The 22,921-nt window shown below is 35.3% G+C and overlaps 2 protein-coding genes across 3 annotated transcripts in view; both read right to left on the reverse strand.

Moving 5' to 3' along the window:
- The window catches only part of LOC127865236 (uncharacterized), a 236,843-nt gene that overhangs the window by 167,989 nt on the left and 45,933 nt on the right, over nt 1-22,921 (reverse strand). The gene's annotated exons all lie outside the window — the stretch shown is intronic.
- Nucleotides 5,760-11,609, reverse strand: LOC127864352 (uncharacterized). 2 transcript variants are annotated; one of them, XM_052403997.1, is made up of 6 exons: nt 11,465-11,609; nt 9,857-10,020; nt 8,551-8,934; nt 8,021-8,185; nt 7,716-7,806; nt 5,760-7,501 (listed from the first exon to the last, which is right to left on the reverse strand). In XM_052403997.1, the coding sequence occupies exons 2-6, from the start codon at nt 9,869-9,871 to the stop codon at nt 6,906-6,908; spliced, it is 1,251 nt and encodes a 416-aa protein (XP_052259957.1). In that variant the 5' UTR covers nt 9,872-10,020; nt 11,465-11,609; the 3' UTR covers nt 5,760-6,905. The 2 variants fall into 2 exon arrangements, with proteins under 2 accessions (XP_052259957.1, XP_052259956.1); XM_052403996.1 differs by lacking the exon at nt 11,465-11,609 and adding an exon at nt 10,204-10,467.

Consider the following 22,921-nt stretch of genomic DNA (forward strand, 5'->3'; position numbering starts at 1 on the left):
ATGGAAAGAAAAAGGTCGAGATGGCTACGCATGCGTTGCAGTTCGTGTTCCATGGTTATACTGGTTTAAGGTAAATATATTGTAGATTTCTGGGAAAATGATATGCAATAAACAAATAAGCATAACATAAGTCTCGCCGTACTTTGAAAATATAGGCGAAACTAACTCGATTGGTCATTGTCGGCTCGGGTACTTCTTACATGTACCCCAGGTACACGTAAATATATTTACAAGAACCCCGGGTACTGTAAATATACGAAAACGTACCCGGCCGATAATAGACTGTACCCGAGTTTTATTCCCGCCCAAAATCCACTGTCGGAAAACGCGCTACCGATTACCGTAATTACGAAACAAACATCTATTTTGAGAATGAGTTTGGATAAAATATAGGCAATTTAACATAAAATTGACATTAATATGAACATAATTTTTTTTTAAAAGATCGACAACGACCGATTTAGCGTTAAAATTCCCGGGTACGTCTTAGTATATTTACTGTACCCGGGGTACATGTAAGTATACTTAAGTGTCCCCGAGGTACATGTAAGTAGTACCCGAGGCGACAATGACCAATCGAGCGAAACTAAGCGTTATATCTATTTCCCTGCTTATAAAGGTTATCGAAAATAACTTGTTTCTAGTTGATACAAAAGTTATATTTAGAACAACAAATATATATTTGTACGAATTTCTAGTGTTTTTTCCTTAATTTTCTTAAATTTATCCGACTTTTTTTGCTTCTACGCCCAAACTTGTCCTTCATGACATTCTATACCTTTTTTCATAAATTCAAAAAAAAATTGTTTCAAACTTCGTTGGCTACTAATTTTTAAGCTCTAGTTACTTTACACCGCAATAGCAATTGTTATCACGGGTGAGCGGATCGGTACGCATGTATTTACAGACAACAAGTGAATGTTAAATCATGTATTTCTTATCACATTACTATACAATATATTTTTTATCACACAGATGGCCTGTGGTGTATTTTGGGTCGAACACAGCAACAGCCCATGAACTCTATACTACATTTTGGGACTGCGTTGATACATTAGATGAACATGGTTTTTGTGTGGATAACCGTATGCTAGACGGAGCATCCACAATCAGATCATTCACTAGTATGCTCATGAAAGACCCGAGAAAGGCCAAATATATATTTCATGATGTCTTTGATCATACACAATCCATCTGTGCAATACAGGACATTATGCATTGTTTAAAAAAAGTTAGAAACAATATTGAGTCAAGTACTTTAGAGCATAGCAAAGACAAAGGACGGTATCTCATTATCAAGGATGTTCCTGTTGTCTGGGACCATTGGAGGGAGTGTTTTAATTTTAATTTTCAGAATGGATTTGCCATTCATAGAAAACTTACAGATGAGCACATCAATCTAACACCCGCATCGAAAATGAGAAACCACTTAGCGATACAGGTGCTGGATAATGACATGCTTTATCTTATGAAAATGTATCAGTCGACACTCGCAGATCCAGAGAGGTTATCTTCTTCTATATTGTTACTAGAGAAAACATCGCAAGTCGCATCAATTTTCTCAGACAAAACAGGCCAATTTCGACCCTTACAGACGACAGATTAACTGTTTTAAAAGATGTTCTTGATTTCTTCAACTCCTGGGAATCTGAAATTTCTTCATCGACTACTTATACAGACAAGAAAAATTTGATGACCCAACAAACCAGAGATGATATAAATTCTTCCATAACAGGTTTCGTATCTCTCTGCGATCTTCATGTGAAAAACGGAAATTCTATCAACCCTGGTTACTTAAATTCAGATTTGGTGGAAAACTTCTTCTGCCAGCAAAGGGGGATCAGAAATGGTCTCAACACCAATCCGACGTTGGCACAGTATGGTCCGTCTCAGACGGCAATCATCCTAGGACAACATAGTGTCAGTAACAAATCAAATTCTGGTTCTGCTGCAGTGTTATATAACGCGCATAGACCATTCCCACTAAATCCTCAACGAAATAAAACTAACAAACTTAAATGGCGCAACATACGCATATGAACAGAACGCGTGTACAGATGACTGCGTGTACAGATGACTGTACAGTACGAACATGTGTATTTTCACGAGGTAACTATCATATTGTTACACATCTGACTTTATACTGCCAATCCAACATATTCTGTCATATTCTTACAGTTGATAATTTTACGTATTCTCTTTTTGCGGGATTTATTTGCATAACAATATTTGCATATATATATAATATACAAAATAAACTAAATATTAAGTACAATTACACTTTACTTACTTCAACGTGAGTTTTTTCCTGTACCACAAGAGCCTGTCATTACAAAGCTATGACCTTTTAAGGCCAGTGATATAGCATCAGTTTGTGACATTGTTTACATCCGCTGATCTCTGCAGTACGGTTTTGTACGGGTACGGCGCGGGTCTGTAAGTGAATTAGGAAAAACATATTCGCAGTGAATAAAAACAACAACAACACGCAATGGATCCGACGATGAGCGAAACATGTTGAATAATTGTGAATTATGAGAAAGGTAGTTCACGGTAAGCAGTGTTCCTAGTTTTATTTCACCGGCCTTTTGATTATTATACCATGAGTGGATGTAAGGTACCCTGTTTTTCCAGTAATTTCCCTTGTTTACTGGAAAATGGGCGGGTCCGGGCTCTTCTGCATTTCATTCCTGTAGTCTTTATACTATATAGGAGTATTGTTTTTTTTATTTAGCCATTAGATTAGCTTTATGGATAGAATTTCAAACTCCTGTGACTTTCACTGGTGTGCAATAACCCAGATGTGCCAAGTGCAAACATGGCATTCCATTGAGAATCCCATCACATCTTGCCCACTTAACAAAGGTAAGTGATACACATGCTGCCTGCTCTTCGGTTTGAAATCGATCACAAACGCAGCAAATTTCATCATCATCATCATCACTGCTTGTGTCTGGGATCACATTTATGCGCGATGGACCCGGCTTTGAACTGTCCACAATATGGTTGCGTTCAGGGGCCTTTCTCCTCATACATGGCTTGCTTGTTTTTTTTGTATGACCTGGTTTGGACTGATTTTGTTACTGAGTGTGTTGTCTTATTTGGTCTTTTCATGGCCTGGTCATGCTGTTGGACGGCATTTATGACATTGTCACTGGTCAGTTCTTTGCCAGAAACAAGCCTGCTTGCTGTTCTATAAGGTTTCCTGACTGATACATTCTTCCTTTTTACAAGCTGATGTTCCTTTTCTTGAAATACATCTGACTGGATTCCCCCTTCAACAGTAGCCCCACTGGATTGACCACTGTCATCAAATACCTTTGCCGGAACCATGCAGCCCTTTGAATTGACATTTCTATCCAGAGGATAAATTTCGGTTGTTCTAAAAGAATACTGCAAATTATCCGAACATAAGGCCCTGTTATATACCTTACAAGATATTTCGGCTATGTTATACTTTGTGATGGCAGCATGTGTTTGTCGTATGTATGTATGCGATGGACATGATACATTTTCTGAAAGGGTCCATAGCATCCAACATCAAGGGGCTGCAGAATGTGGCTGGTATGTGCAGGAAGAATGTATAGTATACCATTGTTGACTTTAGCCCACTCATCAAGTGTTAGGGCAACATGCGACCTATGTCCATCTAGGAGCACAAGAATCTTGTGATTCCCCCTTCCTGGTACAAAGTGGATGAAGTGCTCTGTAAGGTATTTGCGAAAAACATCCATGTTTGACCACCCTGATTCAGATACAATTCCATTTTCTCCTGGTGAAGAACCCTTTAGAAGGTCATAGTTTATTTTCTTGCCAGGGAACACAAAGTATGGTGGAATGGCTGAACCACTAGCGCTACCTGCACCAATTATTGTTACTGTGTGACCTTTTCCAGATGTAACCTCCTGAGCTGGATGGTTGGTTCCTGCAACTATATGAGGGGGGTTGTGTATTATGGACATACCTTTTTCATCCACATTATAGATCAAATGTGGCATATCCAACAGATCATTCCTTTTCAGACAGGTCTCAAGATGATCGAAGTATGTCACGACAACAACCTCACTAGCCATCTTGGCCATTACAAACTCAAGTGCTCTTGGCATTGTCACCCGCATCTCTGGCAACCTATTTAATAAGCCCTTCATCCATTTCATGGACAGAGGTTTATCTTTATTGCGCTTCCCCAGCTGAACAGCAAACTCACTAGCAACATCTATGCATTCTTGCTGAGTATATCCATAACCTAGGTCAGCCATCCTCTCGAAATGGTTAACAAGTTAAGCCTCTTCAAGCTGGTCAATTAAAGGAAGTTTGCCCATTACACACAAGTCATGATCAACTCTGCCTATAAACCTGTCCCTAAGTGTTCTTTCTGGAACATTCTACTAGCCCTGCACACTGTTATGCCTTCCTCTTTCACCATCCTATAAGCACTTGTAAGGGCACTTGGTGAATAAACCCTTTACTTTTTCTTCACAGGTGTAGGATGTGCCTGATGAAAAAAATGCATCTTCAAATTTAACAAAAGGAACATAGGTAAAAACAAATTCATGAAAGTGGTTTGGCCTTAGTACGAAATACTACGGTCACGTGACATTAATTGCAAAAATGTAAACAGAGCAGACGGTAAAAACTACAAGGTTTAACACTTGATTTTTTATGTGTTTACTTGTTTTTTCAGTAACATTAATTTTGGAAATAGTAAAAATTAGCTTTTGATCGCTTATATTCGTTATTTATTGTAAAATACCTGTTTAAATCGCATTTTGTCGAGTTTGACAGTTTCCTACCGTGGGAAATTTTTTCGCACAACACTGTGACGTCAAATCTCGCGCATGCGCGGAAATCTCGCGTGATCAAAACACAAATTTCGAATGCGGCAAATCAAGGTGTACGGCGATTTTAGGTACGTTTACGCATAAGTTCACATAACAATACCGACATTTTATTATTTTGTACCACAGAACAACAAAATAAAAACCTCCAACCTGTTAGTCTTTCAAAAAAAGCGTGCACGAAATTTTATAGTTTTTAAGCCGCGTTATGAACCTGCAAGCTCTTGATGTCCAAGAGTCAACCAATTATTGTGAAGATGCATGTGTTAACGAAGACATTACTTTACATGACACAACATAACAAAATCTAATCACACTGTCTTCGTACCAGCAATATAAATCCGCAGTGTGCCGGAACTGGTCCTGGTTCGTAACTGGTTCCCTAGCTGTACCAATGTATCCCCGGGAGGGGGGGTAACTTCCCAGAGTTTAGGGTAGGGGTGTTCCGCTGAGACTTCCAAAATGTGACCCATTTTTATACCGGAACTCTGATAAAGTAGACCCATTTTGATACAAGATTTTTGAAAAAGAAGACCCATTTGTATACGATACCATTGAGAAAGTGGACCCATTTCAATACAAAAATTTTGATAAACTGGACCCATTTCAATACTATAATTTGATAAAGTGGACACATTTCATACTAGAATGGACAAGGGACGTTAAGGGTCGTTATTTGCCTTTATCCAAATTATTTTCAATCTACTATGAACATAAAGTGCAGAGAGTCATCTTTTCAAAATATCCTCAATGCATGTATTTGTTCAAAAGACGTTATCTCCAGCCCGAGACAAAGATGCCCACTATTTTCCAATTTTGACGTCGTTTAACGTTGCTTTTTACGGCAACGTCACAACTACGAATTGTATCGACGCAGATTGCCGCGCTTATTATTCAATCAGCATTAAAAATTTGGTGATCCACAATGTGAGAAATGATTTAATTCATGTTCATAAATCAAAGTAACATATTACATGTCATATGATATTATTATTTCTTCATATCGCTAAATGTTTTACGCAAAATAATCACACATTGTTTATAACATTTTTTTAAATCGCATCATCATAATAAAACTAGAACATTCTTATAAGTAACAACGAAAATATTAATAAAACAACAACAAATACGGTGTAATATCATGACCTATTGTAATAACATATTCCGTATGCACATCCTGATCGCGTAACCTTGTACATATAGAGAATATTATGTGAGTTTTGGATAAATATCAAGTTTATCATGCGAGGCTTAGAACCGATGTAGCGCGAGGCATGCCGAGCGCTAACATAGTTCGTGCCGAGCATGATAAACTTGATATTTATCCAAAAATAACATAATATTCTATTTATCCTATTATTTCCTCACAATTTTCCATTAATAATTGTCAAATATGGCTTTTTTGACGTTTTAGTTTTTCCGTAGTTGACAAATCACATTCTCCAATTTTTTGAAAAACCAAAATCTGATTTAAATATAGCGATAGTATGAAGCTTATGTTTATACAATCGTTGTTATACTAACGATTTTCATCTGGTAAATGTTCACATTCTTCCAATAATGACATTTTTTTCTATCATGCCATCCACACATTATTCTGCCCATTGATATTTGTCACCAAAAAAACAAAAAAATAAAACCAGTCAATTTTATAAACATGTCAGTTACACGACTTTCAACAATCAGTATAAAATATTTTCAATGTTGCAAATTGTAATATTGCTTACATTCACATCTTTAAACAAGAGATGTGTTTGTCAGAAACACAACGCCCTCTACTGCGCACTTGACGCCTATTAATGCATTTAACCCCTTTTTCTCAGAGAAATCATTCAGCACACATTTTATAGACTTGTTTTGTCTTAATCAGATGTAAATGAACACACATTTTATAGACTTGTTTTGTCTTAATCAGATGTAAATGAACACACATTTTATAGACTTGTTTTGTCTTTATCAGATGTAAATGAACACACATTTTTAAGACTTGTTTTGTCTTTATTAGATGTAAATGAACACACATTTTTAAGACTTGTTTTGTCTATGTCTCAGAGCGCGTCTTAATATTTAATATGACACGTTAGCAGCATCTGAAATGTCTGCAGCCCAATTTCTCGGACCATCTGACGGTTGATCAGTTTGGTGTCGCCTGAAACAAAGGTACCACAGCGCACTTGTAACGTGCGCACATGTTCCAACTACACGTGCTCCCACTGGGCAGCTGCAAAACCATGCGTCGACTGACCCCTCCTTAAAACGTATGTAAGACCGGTATTGCTTTCGGGACACATGCCGACTTTGGAACTTCAAGCACAGCAAACTCCTATTGTGCACATAACCGTGAATTGAGTATATTCCGTCACTTGACATGTGCTCTTGTGTATAAGAAGCCGCCAGCTTAACTGTGTATACACCAAAGATTAGACATCTAAGTTCATCCTCGGTCATTATTGGACAGTTTATGTCTAGTTCGTCCATCGGTTTCCACGATGCCTTGGTTATTTTTTCTATGTCGTTGTCAGAGATGAATTGTTGTAAATCGTTGTTCTGCCCTGACAAATACAACATTCTCTCTGCAACTATTTTGTCTTGATCGGAGTCCCCGCTACTTAGAGCCGGTCTGAAGCGGTTGCAGATTGCTCCAACAATTCGCACATAGTCACCTTAAATAAATATCATATATATAACAGGAATCTCATTACATAAATATACACATTATTATTAGGACATTTTAAATAATGTTAATACATATGTGTAGGATTGTATTAAGTGTATATAACGTGACGGTTTCACTCTGTTTACTCCATGTACGTTTTAACGCATGTATGTGTTATCTATTTTGTGAAATGATTATGAATGTTACATAAAATATTTTACCAATAAATGGCACTTGGGTGTTTGGCATTGTCCTAGCTAAATATGTCCATGTCTTGAGTCTGCCATTGGTTGACTCGACAACCCATCGTATCTGTTTAAACAATACACTTATACACTTAGACCGTTGAAACGATAGTTATTTTAACCGTGCTATTAAATAATCAAATGATTGGCGAATTATCGGTTAAGCGAGTAAGTTTGAACACAGTATATAATTATTCACAAAAAGGTATAAATACATCTCAATATATTACATTTATATTGTGATCTAATCATAAATCAAGTACATGTGCGCGGAGATTTACCTTCGTCACAAGCCTCGACTTGTTAGACTCTTCGCTTGTGTGCTGTGTAGACCCCTTTCGCATAAAAGATGGCATCTGCATAGTTACACCAAGTTCTTCGAGAACAGTCGACGCATCTCGGAAACCTCTGTCAACTACGACCACATCACCTTCCTGAATCCAGCTCTGAAACGTTTTGTTTACGGCATGAATGTACTCATATTTTCGTATTGACTATAATTTGTATTAGTATGATTATCGTACTCATCCATTATCATCATCATTATCCCGATTATCACCATTATCATCATCTACATCATAATAATGAATACCACCACCATCATCGTAATCAATATTATCATCGTCATCATTATCATCATCATGCGAATCATTATCGACCTTATCGACATCATCAACAAAATCATGCTCATGATCATAATCATCACCATGATCATGATATCATCATCATCATCATCATCATCAAGTTGGTTTCCTACATTTTGTTTTGTTTAAAAAAAAAAGTTATATGACATGTTTGAATGTAACCAAACCTTAAAATCCTCAGTATTTTGATTGATGATGTGTTTCAGTATATTTGCATCTGAGTTTTTGCTATCCGCCAAGTACGGTCCCAAAATAGATATAATGTAGCCAGTGGTGGACACAACAATCATTGGCTTGACAAGTGGCCTATGCTTGTGCATGGAGTACGACCGACGTGCGAAAGAAAAGTTTGAACTTTTTTGTATATATATATATGTTCCATCTAAAACAATTATTGATTTATTTTGGTCAGATGCAGCGAACAATTCTTGCGCTAGAGGTCGTGTATGGGTCGTTTTTATCTCCTCTCTGGAAACATGTTTAAATCCCATATTCTTTGGCACGAACGATTTCATCAAAGATTTTCTTGACGATTTCAACGCACGCCGAATCTGTAATATAAACACATTATTTATAAAGCCCACTTTCTTTTAATTTCCATAAGAGTGTTGCTTTTTTGTAAACTGCTTTAAAGGGGCCTTTTCACAGATTTTGGCATTGTTTAACTTATTCATTAAATGCTTTATATCGATAAATGTAAACATTGGATCGTAACAGCTCCAGTAAAAAATCAAGAATAAAATTTAAAAAAGGAAAAGAACATCTCCCGGCCCAGGTTTCGAACCAGTGACCCCTGGAGTCCTGCCAGAGTCCTGAAGTAAAAACGCTTTAGCCTACTGAGCTATTCCGCCGAGTACACAGAGATAACGTATTTTATACATTATATAAGCAATCTTCGTAGTTTCACAAAATTTAACGACAAAAACAGAACTCTCCAAATTATTCAATCGTTTCGCGTTGCAACGCTTTATAATTTTTAGGTTTTAAAATCGTCAAAAGATGCATATAATGGCTATATTAGACCATGGTAAATGTTCAGTATTGCTGTTTCCTCACAAATATCATAACTAAAACGAAAATATGCGAATCTGAAACAACTTTTTTCAATTTTGTCAATTTACCAAAGCGTGAAAAGGCCCCTTTAAAGATTTTTTACCTCTTGAAATATATCCTGTTAAAATAAATAGAACGATTTTCATTTTCGGTTATAGTAAGCAATATTTCAATTATGAATGCTATTACATACATAATTGCATTAAGAAAATGTTGAAAACTGATGAATGTTTACCATCATATTCATCGTCTAAAAAGACTGAAAAGTTACTTTTCTTCCACGATATATTGTGAAAGAGAAATTTAAAAATTGAAATTAAGTTTACCAGTATCAACATTCAATCTATGGATACATTTGGTAAATCATATCACAGTCGCCTTGGTATTTAAATAGGTTGTATTATCCGAACCACATAATACCTGCGCAATCGTCATGTTGAACAAAGTGCTGAGCAGCGCATTCACTAAACTAGTTCTTAGTTTGACTAGGAGCAATGCGATGCATGTTCGAATGGACCTGGTCTTTGTTGTCCGTATGTCGTCTACATCACCGATAAGAGTTGAGAATTGGTCTTTCGTCAACCCTGATATATATATTCATATATGTTATTTACACTATAATATCATTGATTACATAAACTCATAAAACAATTATTAAAATTATTAAAAATATTCATGACCTGTGTGTATACATGTATATAAGATAAGGACAGTAGATCTTTCATTCCTCATCAGCGTGATTATGCAATTCAAATTAGGATGCGTACCAGTAAGATTCCAATGATCAGCATCCGTCATTGTGGATGGGTCGTCAAAATCGATGCAAGATTTTTGACGTTGTGTCGCACTTTGCCGTAGCGAGTTAATTAAACTGCTTATCTGTTCAGGTTCCATGTATGTTGTGGATCTAATTTTTCCTTGAATATCAGCAGAAAGGGTCTCTGGTGTAAACTTGCCCCCACTCATGTGAGTGTTACAACATCGCGATTTTTTTTTCAACAAAATGTTTTTGTTGATGAACAGTTGCATTATCGCCTCGTCCGGTATGGTTACAAACCCTTCGGACCGAGCGCCCTTCCTGTTACATATAGGACATATAGTATGGCTGAACCCAGCTGATTTAATGTTTAATTGAAACGGCGATTTCTTGTCAGACGGTTCATGTTGTGGATTTTTCTTTGGGGATGCACTTAATCTTGCCGCCGCCGATTCTGCTGTATACTTAAGACGGCAAGAATTATGAACAACGTCTTTCTCTGTAACTTCGTCTGTCAATAGCATATGCTTTCTCAAGTACTTTATAAGTTGTTTATTGCCATCTGTTTTTAATTTCCTCCTTTCTTTTGGGCCCACACGTTTGGTGCATATAGCACACGCATAAGATTTAGACATCCTCAATTAAAAATAAATGAAAGTATTTGTTTATAAGTCGACATAAAATTCTGAAATTAAAATACCACATAAAAAGTATTACAGTTACGATCGTAGCAGAATTCGAGCCCCTGAACTGTTCACGCATAATTAACTCGATGACGTAATAAAAACATCGTCATCAATACTGAGAACAAATATCGAGTTGAAGTGACGTAATTTAACTTGTCGGTTTTCGTCATAACTTTTAATTTTACAACGATATATAAGCTTCATTTGTGTTTTATAACCGATTTGATGAAATTTAAATTAAAAGCATTTTTATTTGGCTATTTAATAATGCAACTGGATGATAAATAAACTGAATGTTGAAGCTACTGTAGTCTATACATTCCTAATACGCTGGTCTCAATTTTGTATCTGTGTAAATAAGATGGAATTATTGTGACCAGTTAATTTACTTCAACATTTAAACAAGTAGCAATTTATGTGATGGACTTTTAAGTTGGACAACTATGGATTACGGATAACCATAGAAAGGTATGTTTCTTAATACTTTCTGGTGTTCGTGTGAATTCATCTTTGAAGCTAAATACAAGAATGATTTTCGTGACTTATATTATATAACTGACTGAAAACATGTTTTATACAACATACCTGTCTGTTGATATATGATGATGAAACTTAACCTCACATATTTTGTTTAAATTACTTTTACTGTTCAGTTAAAATGATGCGAAGCAGACGCTGTATCTTCCATGTAGATTTATCCCGCTCGCTTGATAAGATTACTTCCCATAGGCCTAAATAAGTTAATGGAGTGGTCTCCCGTGAATTATACGAAACACTACCTTTTTTAAGTTAAGATGTTAAAAAAGCAACTTGATTGCTTCCGCAATATTGCAAGGAAACAACCGTTCATGGTGATAAATTATTAACTGTTCAATCAAATGTCGATTAAGAAGAAAATACATGTATTTTTCACATACAGCGCACTCGTTAACCAAAAATAAAAAGATATCGATGAACAAATAACGAAAATGTATTGCATTTTTTTAAAGAATCAAGTTGGTTAACGTGTGCGCTGTTGTCATAAAATAGTGATAAACATTAAAAAATGCTCGAAATTCGCGTTATTCGAAGAAACGCGCGTGTTTGAAACGTTCAATGTGACGTCATCTATGCGAGGTACGATGCAATAACTATGAAAACGTAAAGCGCACGTCGTATTCTTCAAAATGTGATCTTAAATGGGTGCAATAATTAACTTTTACAAATATTTATATTTTTCAGGCAAATGACACGCCTTAACGTCTCTATCATATCAATACAGTATACTTCTTGAATTTGCTAGTATATGTTAATTTGTAAATTTCATATATGAAATTTCCTTTTCGATACCCATTTATATACAAGAATGAAATTTATCATACCCATTTTGTTACTGATACTTTCAAATCTATATTCATTTATTTACAAGCAAATTTCTGATTTCAATACCCATATCTATACTTAGATGCTCAAAACCATACCCATATCTATAATTTTAGTCGAATAACACACCCCATATTTTCGGCACACCCCTATATACCCGTAGGAAGTTACCCACCCGGGCAATGTATCATAAATAATACATGCGTGTAGTGAAGATAAACCTATATATATATAAAACATCTGGTATTGTATTTGTGTTTGCTGTTGCATGTGTAAAGTGTTGTGTACTCAACTATTTATGTTTACGAGTAGTAATTGCTCCTATATTTTAACTTTTTATAATTTTGTCACACACGCGGTATTGTGTTTTTGTTACTCTGCACTATTTCTCATGCAATATATTATGTATTGTAAAATGCGAAGCAGAATGCCCTAGTACTTTGAAAATGGAAACATCGATGTAGTAATATGCTTTGAACCGATTAAATAAGCTTTTATGTCTTCAGGCCAAATACAAAAACAAATCCCGCGCATTAGATATTCGAATAACTAAATCGACTATTACTCCGTTTGAGTGTCATATTGTATTAACAAGGGCAGCAGGACGGCAACATCATGGAACAAAGAACAACATTACACGGACGATGTTCAACTAACAACGTTCACCTTAAAGATTCACAAAGCGGATGTCATTATTTTTACCTTGATAAAGGAAGAAGATTCATCAAAACGTTCACCCGCTTATATTCCGGAAATTGATGTATGTACACGCAGAGCATTCATGGAATCAAGTTGGACATCTCATCGTCAACGCATCATTATAACTCACTACCGAATGAAAATAAGTTGTCTTATCAGATGATGATTGATATTAAACGTTTGCAGAACTGTTATATTACTACTAGTAATATTAGTTGTTTTCTTGCAAATAATGAATTAAATCGAATGTCGATTAACCGCCAAACACTAAACTGTTTAATCACTTTTGTCAGAGAATTTCAATTTGTCTAAATATTCGTAAAAAGTAAGAACATTATATGAAGAAAATACTAAAGCAACTTTAAAAAAAAAAAGATATATTGGCGAAATAGTAAAAGAGAAACAAATCAAACAATATTATTGTTTCGGACAATTCTTCGCTTACCACGATATATTACATTAATAGACGGCGACGTCACTCTGTAATTGCACATAAGACAGACGTGGTTAACCGTTATATTGTACATTCATGCATCGTTATTATGAAGGATTTGATTAACGCGTAATATATTTAAAACAACTAAAAAAGAATCAGTCATTTGACAGATGTCTTGGAAAAAAAAAATTGAGTTACACTCACGAAAGATAGCAGCGATCATCAATTCATTGATCATGATTTCGTTCATTTACGAGAACACAGTGGCATTTTACACATTTACATCGCTTATTGTTACGTATTGAATGAGGACATATTGAGCTAATTATACATTAATAAGGAAAGTATCCTAGGGGAATTAATGTTCTGCAAATATATACTGGCCACCAGTCACATTTAAAGACTGTTCTTACATACAAACATATATTGAATACTGATCCAGTACTCGATCAATTTGACATAGTTTTAAGTTTCTATAAGAATTTTCAGGTTGTCAACCTTCTATTAGATTGATCAGTTTAATTTTGTACTAAAAAGTTAAACGTTTATCTCACATTATACGAATACAATTGCTCATTGAAACTTATAAATTGGACATGTACATTGATAACTTCTTACACTAAGTGTGTGACAATTTTCTTAACTTAAGATGAAAATAATTTTTGAATTATCTTTCGACTTTATTCTCTGTTCATGGCACTGTCTTTCTGCATTCCTCTTGAATTGTACCTTCTTATTTCTGAATCACACTCTTCGTACTTACTCTTCAGTGAGCACTATAATGCACTAGAAACAATTTTCTGGCATTACACTGATCTTAACTTACTTTGATAAATTGACTTTAATTACACTAAGTTTACTGACTTTTATTAAAATGATTTTTATTGAATTTTGATTTTATTTACACAAACACTTATGTGACCGAATTACACTTAGCATCATCGAACTTCGCAAGCATCTTCACTTGTCTACAAGAACGAGTATGATACTGTGAAGTTCCGGAAGTCGTTTTGATATCTCGTGAACACGTTTCCGGACCGGATGTCGGATTCTGTACCTCTGGTTCAGACTGAGATGACTCGCTTTAATCAAGCTCCGAACTTATATTTAAACCCCTATAGGGAAGTAACATTAAAAGAGAGGAAACGAATACCGCTCGGACGGAACAAACTTAACGATAAGCGAGTCAATGATTTAAGTTTAAAGCAATGCAACGTGCAAGAGTCATTTGCGTAAAAAATAACGTGTTAAATATAAACTGTACCACTTCAACACTTTGTCGTGTGAAGGCCAAAATCGATCGCAATTTGGCATCCTAAATACAACATGTTTTCGATTGACTTGTCTATAGATTCGATTTGGATCATTTAGTGTTTATTAAAAATGACATATTGTGTTGACATGGCACGCTGTTAAAATACTGACGGCATTTAGTCATGTTATCGTGGGTGAATAACAACTGTAAATAAGCAGAATTCACCACCTATACTATGACTTATATAATCATACTATCATGGAAATAAAGTTATTCTTAACTGTATATTGACAATTAAAAAGGATCGCACCAACCCGTATTTGCCTTTAAATATTGCCCTTATACTTCAAGGACGTGTTTCAGATGTTGTTTTTTATAAAAAGCTTGACATGTTTGAGGAAATGGTTAGTTGCTACAGAAGCTAGTTCTTCCACCGTTATTCCACTGCACTGCCAACATAAATCTTTTAGATAGAATTTTAACATTAATAACATTAGAAAACGTATTTAACTATAACCCAGTGTTTAGTGTCAAAACTAAATTTATTTAACCGAGTCAAATAAACATGACTGGCTTAATATTAATAAAAATAACACTTTCATATTACCAGTCGTATTAATGTGAACTCTTGTTATATTACTATACCACAGATTTTACAAATGCAAAGGAAAGGAGACAAGTACGACATAAATCAAATTAATGTTCGGATAGCAGTGCGATGTTCAGTTACGAAAGTGTGTAAAACTTAAGACAGCATTTTCAACATTTGTTACTTTTAATTACAGAGTATCGATCAGAAAAAGATCTAAACAATTATTACCAAATACTATATTACCTATATTGATACATTTTTCATATGTACTTATGAGCGATCGAATACTGTCTGAAATAGTTTCCTTTCATTTGCGGTCCTTTTTTGCATGTGTACAAAAACGAGCCAAAGGGTTACACAGCTTTATTTTAAATTTGATGAGTGAACAGTACCGTAACGGAGAGTATGCGTTCTGGGTCATAAATAACGAATAGGGCACTGAGCCGCTAAACACCGTGTATAATTAACTCCAAAGGTATCGAGTTAGAAATTCATTTCAATTACATATATTTGATTAATTTAGATCCAGTTGCTTTAAGTATTAATTATTATAGTCCCGCTAACGCTGTTGCTCTGTTGCCTGGATGATCGGTCCGACCGGTCAGTCAGTCATGTTATTGGTTGGTTAGAAGGTCAGTCGACTGATAAGTTGCGATTTATCTACACATATCGATACAATAGTCTACGTTTTGGTCGATATGTTTGTAAGAGATGATGGGCCTATTGGTATGTTGTAAGCGATATAAGACAAATCTAAAAAGTTTCGTTTTTCACAAACAAATGTCGACATTGTATGTCAATAGTTATTGGAATAGTATAAAACATGCATTAAAATTTGAATGTTAGCATATTTACTTCTAGATCGGAGATTTGATGAATATAATAACTAAGTAAACAGCAAGCAAATCATGGACTTATGCTACATGACAATAATTACAATCTATCTATCCGGATTATATTTAATTGAACCTGCAATATGTATAGTAGTAGCTTTACGAATATATAATCTTGTAAACAAACTTGTGATATCAATCGTGGGTGTTCGTGAATACTTCAAGATAAGATTACATGTATTTGTACGCAATTAAAAACCATTGACGGCATTTTCTTTGGCAAGTAGCTTTTTAACGCTATCAGCATGAGTTTCAGAATTTGTTTTAATCCTTGCACATGCATAATGAATTACCCAATTTATTCTTGCAAGGACGAGTGAAGGTAGTTTTCTATAAATAATGACCGCATTATCAAATGATTAATTATATATGGCTGGCAAATGGTCAATATATAATGCTTTATTTATGAAACACTAACAGGTAATTGCTTGGAAGCAAAAGCGTACGCTTGTTTTATTTTTATTAAATTTCTAGACTTTATCCAAAGATGAGTCTTCGGCCAACCGATGTTTATTATTCACAAAGTTCAATTAGCAGCCGTTTTGATTTGCGAAGCGGCGGACGAAAACTATGAGTAACATAAGACAGTATATGTGAAGAAAGGTATACAAAGGCAGTTGTTCGACTTGAATTCACAATATATTAAAAGCATTGTTCACGTAGGGAAAATCAACAGTATGTTTAATAAGGACAAATATTATAAGGAAAGGAATCCTTAAAAAGTGTAGATATATAATCATATTTAAATAATGATATAACTGATGCATGGGTTTTAATTAAACATTCAGAACTTAAAACGTGTGTATGGTTCGGCTTATTACTTTTGATTGCAATATTCAGGTGCAGTATCGAAGAACTTCCAACAATAACCGTGGCGAAACTCGGAGAGAAGAAGTGGGTAACGGCTGATAACAGGCGTCTGTGGATGTTGAAGGAGTTAGAGCGACTCGGAAAGTGCGACAGCATTGCGGTCATTGTAAACATAAGTATCCCCTCGGCAAAACTTACCTCGACGAACGGGGGTGTATCTGTAAACGTCCGAGGCTCACCTGGAGGTGAATGGTACAAGAAACCGAACTCTGGCAGCAGCCATTACAATATAATACCATCGAGATCAAAATGGCCTGGCTGGGACGATACAGATGAGGATTACGATATTGTTGAAGATTTTATGAAAAAAATTTACGTGTTAACAACGACAAGTGATAACACAATTTAACACGAAAGTTATAAGTGGTGCACATTATACCCTAAAATATAAGTGTTCATTATATTGCGATATAGCATAATAATTTTTTCCTGAAGGTATGTTTAGAAGGTTTATCGCAATGTTTATAAAAAGTGTAACAGGAAATGTACAAGTTGATGACAATTTATAATTACCATTAAGTGTAGTAGAGATGTTGTTAGTTATGTTTTATTTCAAATTTCCGTCATCTCTTTAAACATTAGTTATACAAGTATAACAAGATTAGTTTTTTTCTTTTTCTGGAATTTAAATTTCAGCTCTTAATAAAATGTCAGCTACTATCATAACAACTAACCTGTCGTCGAAAAAATGTGTTGTTCGTTTTGTATAAACATGTTCCAAATAAATATTTAAGAAAATGATGCCATTTTAAAACTTATTTATTAGTGTAGTGGTGGGCGTGAATCTTGTAGAGAAAATATATATATATACAAGTAGTCTGTTGCAGAAGAGGACACATTTAATGAGCAGAAATATGCAACAATATGATTGCATTGTATTCATGGTGTTGATTTATTAGCAATTACCAATACAATCAGCGACTTATACGCAAATCTATATTTGCGTTAATGCTACTAACACCCATTTGCACCATTGCGGAGAAATATGGAGTGGCTAACTTGCATAATTTATCAGGATTGATTTTTTCAATTGTGTAAATAATGTGATCGACAGCCGAATATATCCTTTAGTGCGTTATATGTAACTTGAAACCACACACGTGTCAGTGTACACGTAATTATGTATCACAAGAATGTGTGAATAATTAAATATACAAGCAAGTTTTCACATACGCATGTTTCAGCTTAACATTGCATTATAAATAAGTAAAATGCGAACCGTAATTGTATGTTTGTATGCACATATATTTTATAATCGCGTTTGTTTGGTTGCAACGTTGAACATAATACATTGTCAACACATTTTGAACGTATTCAATACTAATGTTATAATACCATCAATACTAGAGTGAATGTGTTCTAAGACATCGTTTACCAACATCAAAATAATGGTTTCCATTTCTTGTAATACTAGGTTCGGTGTTATATTGTCTGGTGTTAAAGATTTATTATTAACATCAGCTCAAATCGACGCACATTGCCCGTAGTGCACTGACATCATAGGAATTGATAGTTTGTGTCCTGCGTTTAGTACTTTAGGTACCAACCTGTTGTGTATAATTATGTAAGCGCATGTACTTTTATTTTTTTTAATAACCACTCCCAAAATGCGATATTTTTTACACAATTAAGTTGATATGATTAACAACACACGTTCATAAATCTTTGCTATGAATATGTTGACAGTTGTCTTCGCTAATGTGGTACTTGATTAGGGTCGCCGCTTGTATGTATTGATGTGATATTTCACATTTCTTAACTTTTGACTGGTTACAAAAATCAGGCATACATTTACATAATTATTAAGATGATATAATAGATTTGTATTAAGAATATGATATGACCGGTTAGTTAAAAAACGCAGGCGATCTTTAATAACTTTCTTTTCTATAGAGAGTGCATGCACGAGCAATATGAAATTTTATAAAGTTAAATGTATACTCGGGTGTCACCAGACCTGAGAACCAGATCAACCACCTTTGAATCGCAACAAAATTACGTCGCTCTCCTCAGGATGTTCGTGTCAAGCGAGTAGCAGACGTGGCTTCGGACAATCATCTCATTGTTTCCCAACTGAAACGGAAGCTGAAAAAGAGTTGGACAGGGCGGGCCTAGACAACAGAAACGTTACAACAGTGCTACGCTTAAATATACATTGAAGCAAGAAGAGTTTAAGGTAACTCTCTCCAACAAGTTACAGGTCTTGGAGGAGCTGCTGAAAGAAGAGACGATAGATCAGAAGTTGCCGAAAGTTTACATATCAGTGACCTCAACATGTCAAGAAGTACTGGGCCCCATGTCGTACAGCCACAAGCAAGGAGTGGATAACAGCTGACGATTCAGACAGTTGAAGTAAGACAAGAAAAGAAGGCAAGTGAAAACAACAACAAAACACGAGTCGCAAAAGTGAAAGCACAAACACAGTACACCGAAGCAAATAGGAGCGTCAATCGAAGTATTAGAGCAGACAAGCAGAACTATCTAGAGCCGCTTGCAACAGAGGCGGAAGCGGCAGCCTACCAGAACAGAACCTAGGATCTGTACTCCATCACCAAGAGATTAGCAGGAAAGTGTGCATAGTCAGAGAAGCCAGTAAAGGACAAAAATGAGGGGGTAATAATAGATGACCAAGAGAAGAAGAACAGAGAAAAAGAGCACTTCCAGGAGCTACTTTACAGGCCAGCTCCTGCGATATGACAATCAAGTGTAGCGCTCCCACTAAGGAAGAGATCAATTACGCCTTCAAACTATTGATGAACGGCAAATGTGCAGGACCTGACAGCATAGCCGCAGAAACGCTTAAGGCTGACGTCGAGACCAGAGTGGAGCTACTCTACAGCAATATATGGGAAGAGTGGCAAGAGTGATACCTCATCAAGCTCCCAAAGATAGGCGACCTGCTCCTTCTCCAACAGCCGAGGAATCACATTTTCATAATGTGTTTAATCTTTCATTGTACACTGAATACTGACCGTCATTTCAATTATGATTTCACGGTCGTCGTTTCTTTCAAATCGCTTACAACTTGATCGTTACTGTGGAATCGGTTCCACGATTACATCCCATGGCATTCACACTATTGTGACGAGACATCCGAGGCACTGTAACCGGGTTGGGCGTTTTGGGCACTAACTGTCCGATTGCAAGATTATGGTCGCTTACGGTGGAACCGTAAATGCAACAAAAATGTTTTCTATACAGTAGCGCAGTTAGTTGGTATTAGTTTGTTCTAAAATAACATATAGTAATAAGGTAGAAACTCAAGCAGACTGGATAAAAAACGGTTACTCTCTCTGGAAGGAGGCTGGTTCGAATTAATAATATATAATTATGTGTCGTAAATGTAGGATACCGTAACTGTTCGTCCGTGAACACAAATCATGGGCAATAACTATTTTTATCTAATAAGAATTGAATTGAACATTTGCTCAGAAAGTATATAATGTCGGAATATAGGCAAACGATTAACATTTGCACATGGAATGGTAGTAAAGGTAATGTTTGGACAAGACTACTGATATATAAATTTAGATCTGTTCGAATGCAAATGCTTTTGCGCTATCATTCGGGGGCATTGGATATAGCGGGGCGCATTATCATAACAGGATATCAATACACTTACAAAGCATATGAAGTATCTAGAGCTTTTGAGCAAAAATATTTTAAAAGTGGTGTTAGCATTTGGCATTTAAACTAATGGTTTCATGTATTACAAAGCAATTGAAATACTAAGAATACATTGGGGGAACACTGGCTCCCAGACTAGTATTGTAGGTATACAACGTAAATCTTGGTGGCGGCAGATCATTTGGAATCGCAATAAAAGCGTCTACTTATATTTACAAAGATTTTTCGATGTTAAGTTTTTAAAAGCCGAAGAAGACTGTTCATGGTTACCATGTCAATAATATGAATAAGGATGGTAAGACTCGAATATGGAAGAAGGTTTATTTGCTTTAACTAAATAGCGAATGATGAGTATGCAAAATTGATGGGTGGCTAATATCAATGCAGATTTCTGACGGCTGAAGACCGAGATTGACTGCCTGCAAGTAGGGCTTATTGTGATGTACGCGCAATTATCAACTCAGGTGCTTTAGAGGAAATACTGTTTTGAAAGATAGCGTAATTTGCAATTTATGTTACAGAGGAGAAGACACTGGCTCAGATGTTTATGGGCCTATGTAATGTTATATTAAGCAAGTGGAGCCTGCTTTAGGTTCGAAATCGCTTGCATTCTAGGAAGTTATATTATCATTTTTATTGAGAGACACAGTTTTGTTTTCAAAGGACACTAAACAACAATAAACATTTATGGGATAAACAGGCCTACTCAGTAGTTTGGGGTAATACGCGCACCATCTCGAAATTATTTTTTTTGCAAATATATCAATCCGAAGAGATATAGTTATATATATTCCAAGACTTTCGTTTCAAAAGTTTTTCTTTAAAGATCATCATGTAAACGCCTTTGAATTATGTATATATGTACTTCAATTCTGAAGTCAAACCATTATCTTAAATGTTTGTTTACCAGATGTAAATAATTGTGATATTCAATTGATACTAGTAATTATTATAAGAAAACTACAAGTTTAAGTTTCCCACTGCATGTATCTGTTTCTAACTTATTTTTTTTACTCTTTTTGTTTCGCTGCTTAAGGCATTCCCTAAAAATGTGACCACCTTTTTGACATACAAAGTAAGTACGTTCTATACTACCCTTGGTAGTTTGGTATGTTAAATTTGCGTGTGTACAAAGTGATTATCAAGTTTACTCTCCCTTATGCTTTTATCAAATTAGATGTTTCCCCGCAATAGTTCCACTACATTTTGAGGCGAAAAAGGTCTTATTTCATTGTCACAGACTTGCTCATTACAATATCATCTTAGTTTTCTATTAATCCACATAGGATACTATAGGTTTTCACTGGTACAACGTTGTGTCAGTATCCATGAGTGCATGGAGAATTTAGAGACAACGCTCACTCTTTGTATAAGTATACTCTCCATTGCAGCATTTGACGTTAAAATATAAGTATGGCATTCAAGTAAGCCATTGTGAAACCCAGCTCCCTACAAGTAAAATTGTGAGGCAATTTATTTCAAAATAGTTCAATGCGTGAGAAGATTAGAACCCAAGGGTGATATAAATAATATGCAAGTAATAAGATGCTCAAGGTTGGCCTTTGATCTTACAGTATGACCTTCAAAATGAGTCATCTTAACCTAAAATTAGTTTTGACTGTGAAGACATGTATCTTGCCGTTGTAGAGAAACACATCGTCTGATATTATCTGTGACATGATAAGAAAGCCCTATTTTGACACTAAAATGTTATTATACGACCTTTTTCCTATGAAATACGATCTTCCGATTAAAGATAGACACCAGTTGCTTGTGTAATACACTTTACAAAATATGGTAACATTTGTATAGATTTATTTTGGAAATCCTATCATAAATTTAGATTATAAAGCTATAAAAGCCCTCTCTTAGCATTACAATGTTTGTATTCGACTTAAGCCGTTGAATCATAAGTTAAACTTAAATATATATGTCTGGATTTTCAAATTATTTTAAAATCAATAAACATGAGGAAACTGTAGAAGTTATATGTTGGACAAGTCTGTCAGTGCTTTATAGTTTGTGTAAAACATTTCATTATGAAATCTGACAAGGATCTTAAAATAACCAACTGCAATGAAGCCGCCGATCGTAAAACTGAGAGCTGAAGTTGGAACGTTGGTCCAAACGTGGTCGAAAACTCATCGGGGGGGGGGCATGTTGTATTTGCAGCTTATGCTAAATACATGTTGAAAATTCACACGTCATAATTCTCCCTTTTAATTAAATGCTGAATCTTAAAGGGAGATTATACGATCTGTACATGTCTTAAATTGTAATATATTGATAAAAATATGCTACAATAACA

The sequence above is a fragment of the Dreissena polymorpha genome, chromosome 1 (genome assembly GCF_020536995.1).
Source record: "Dreissena polymorpha isolate Duluth1 chromosome 1, UMN_Dpol_1.0, whole genome shotgun sequence".
NCBI lineage: Eukaryota > Metazoa > Mollusca > Bivalvia > Myida > Dreissenidae > Dreissena > Dreissena polymorpha.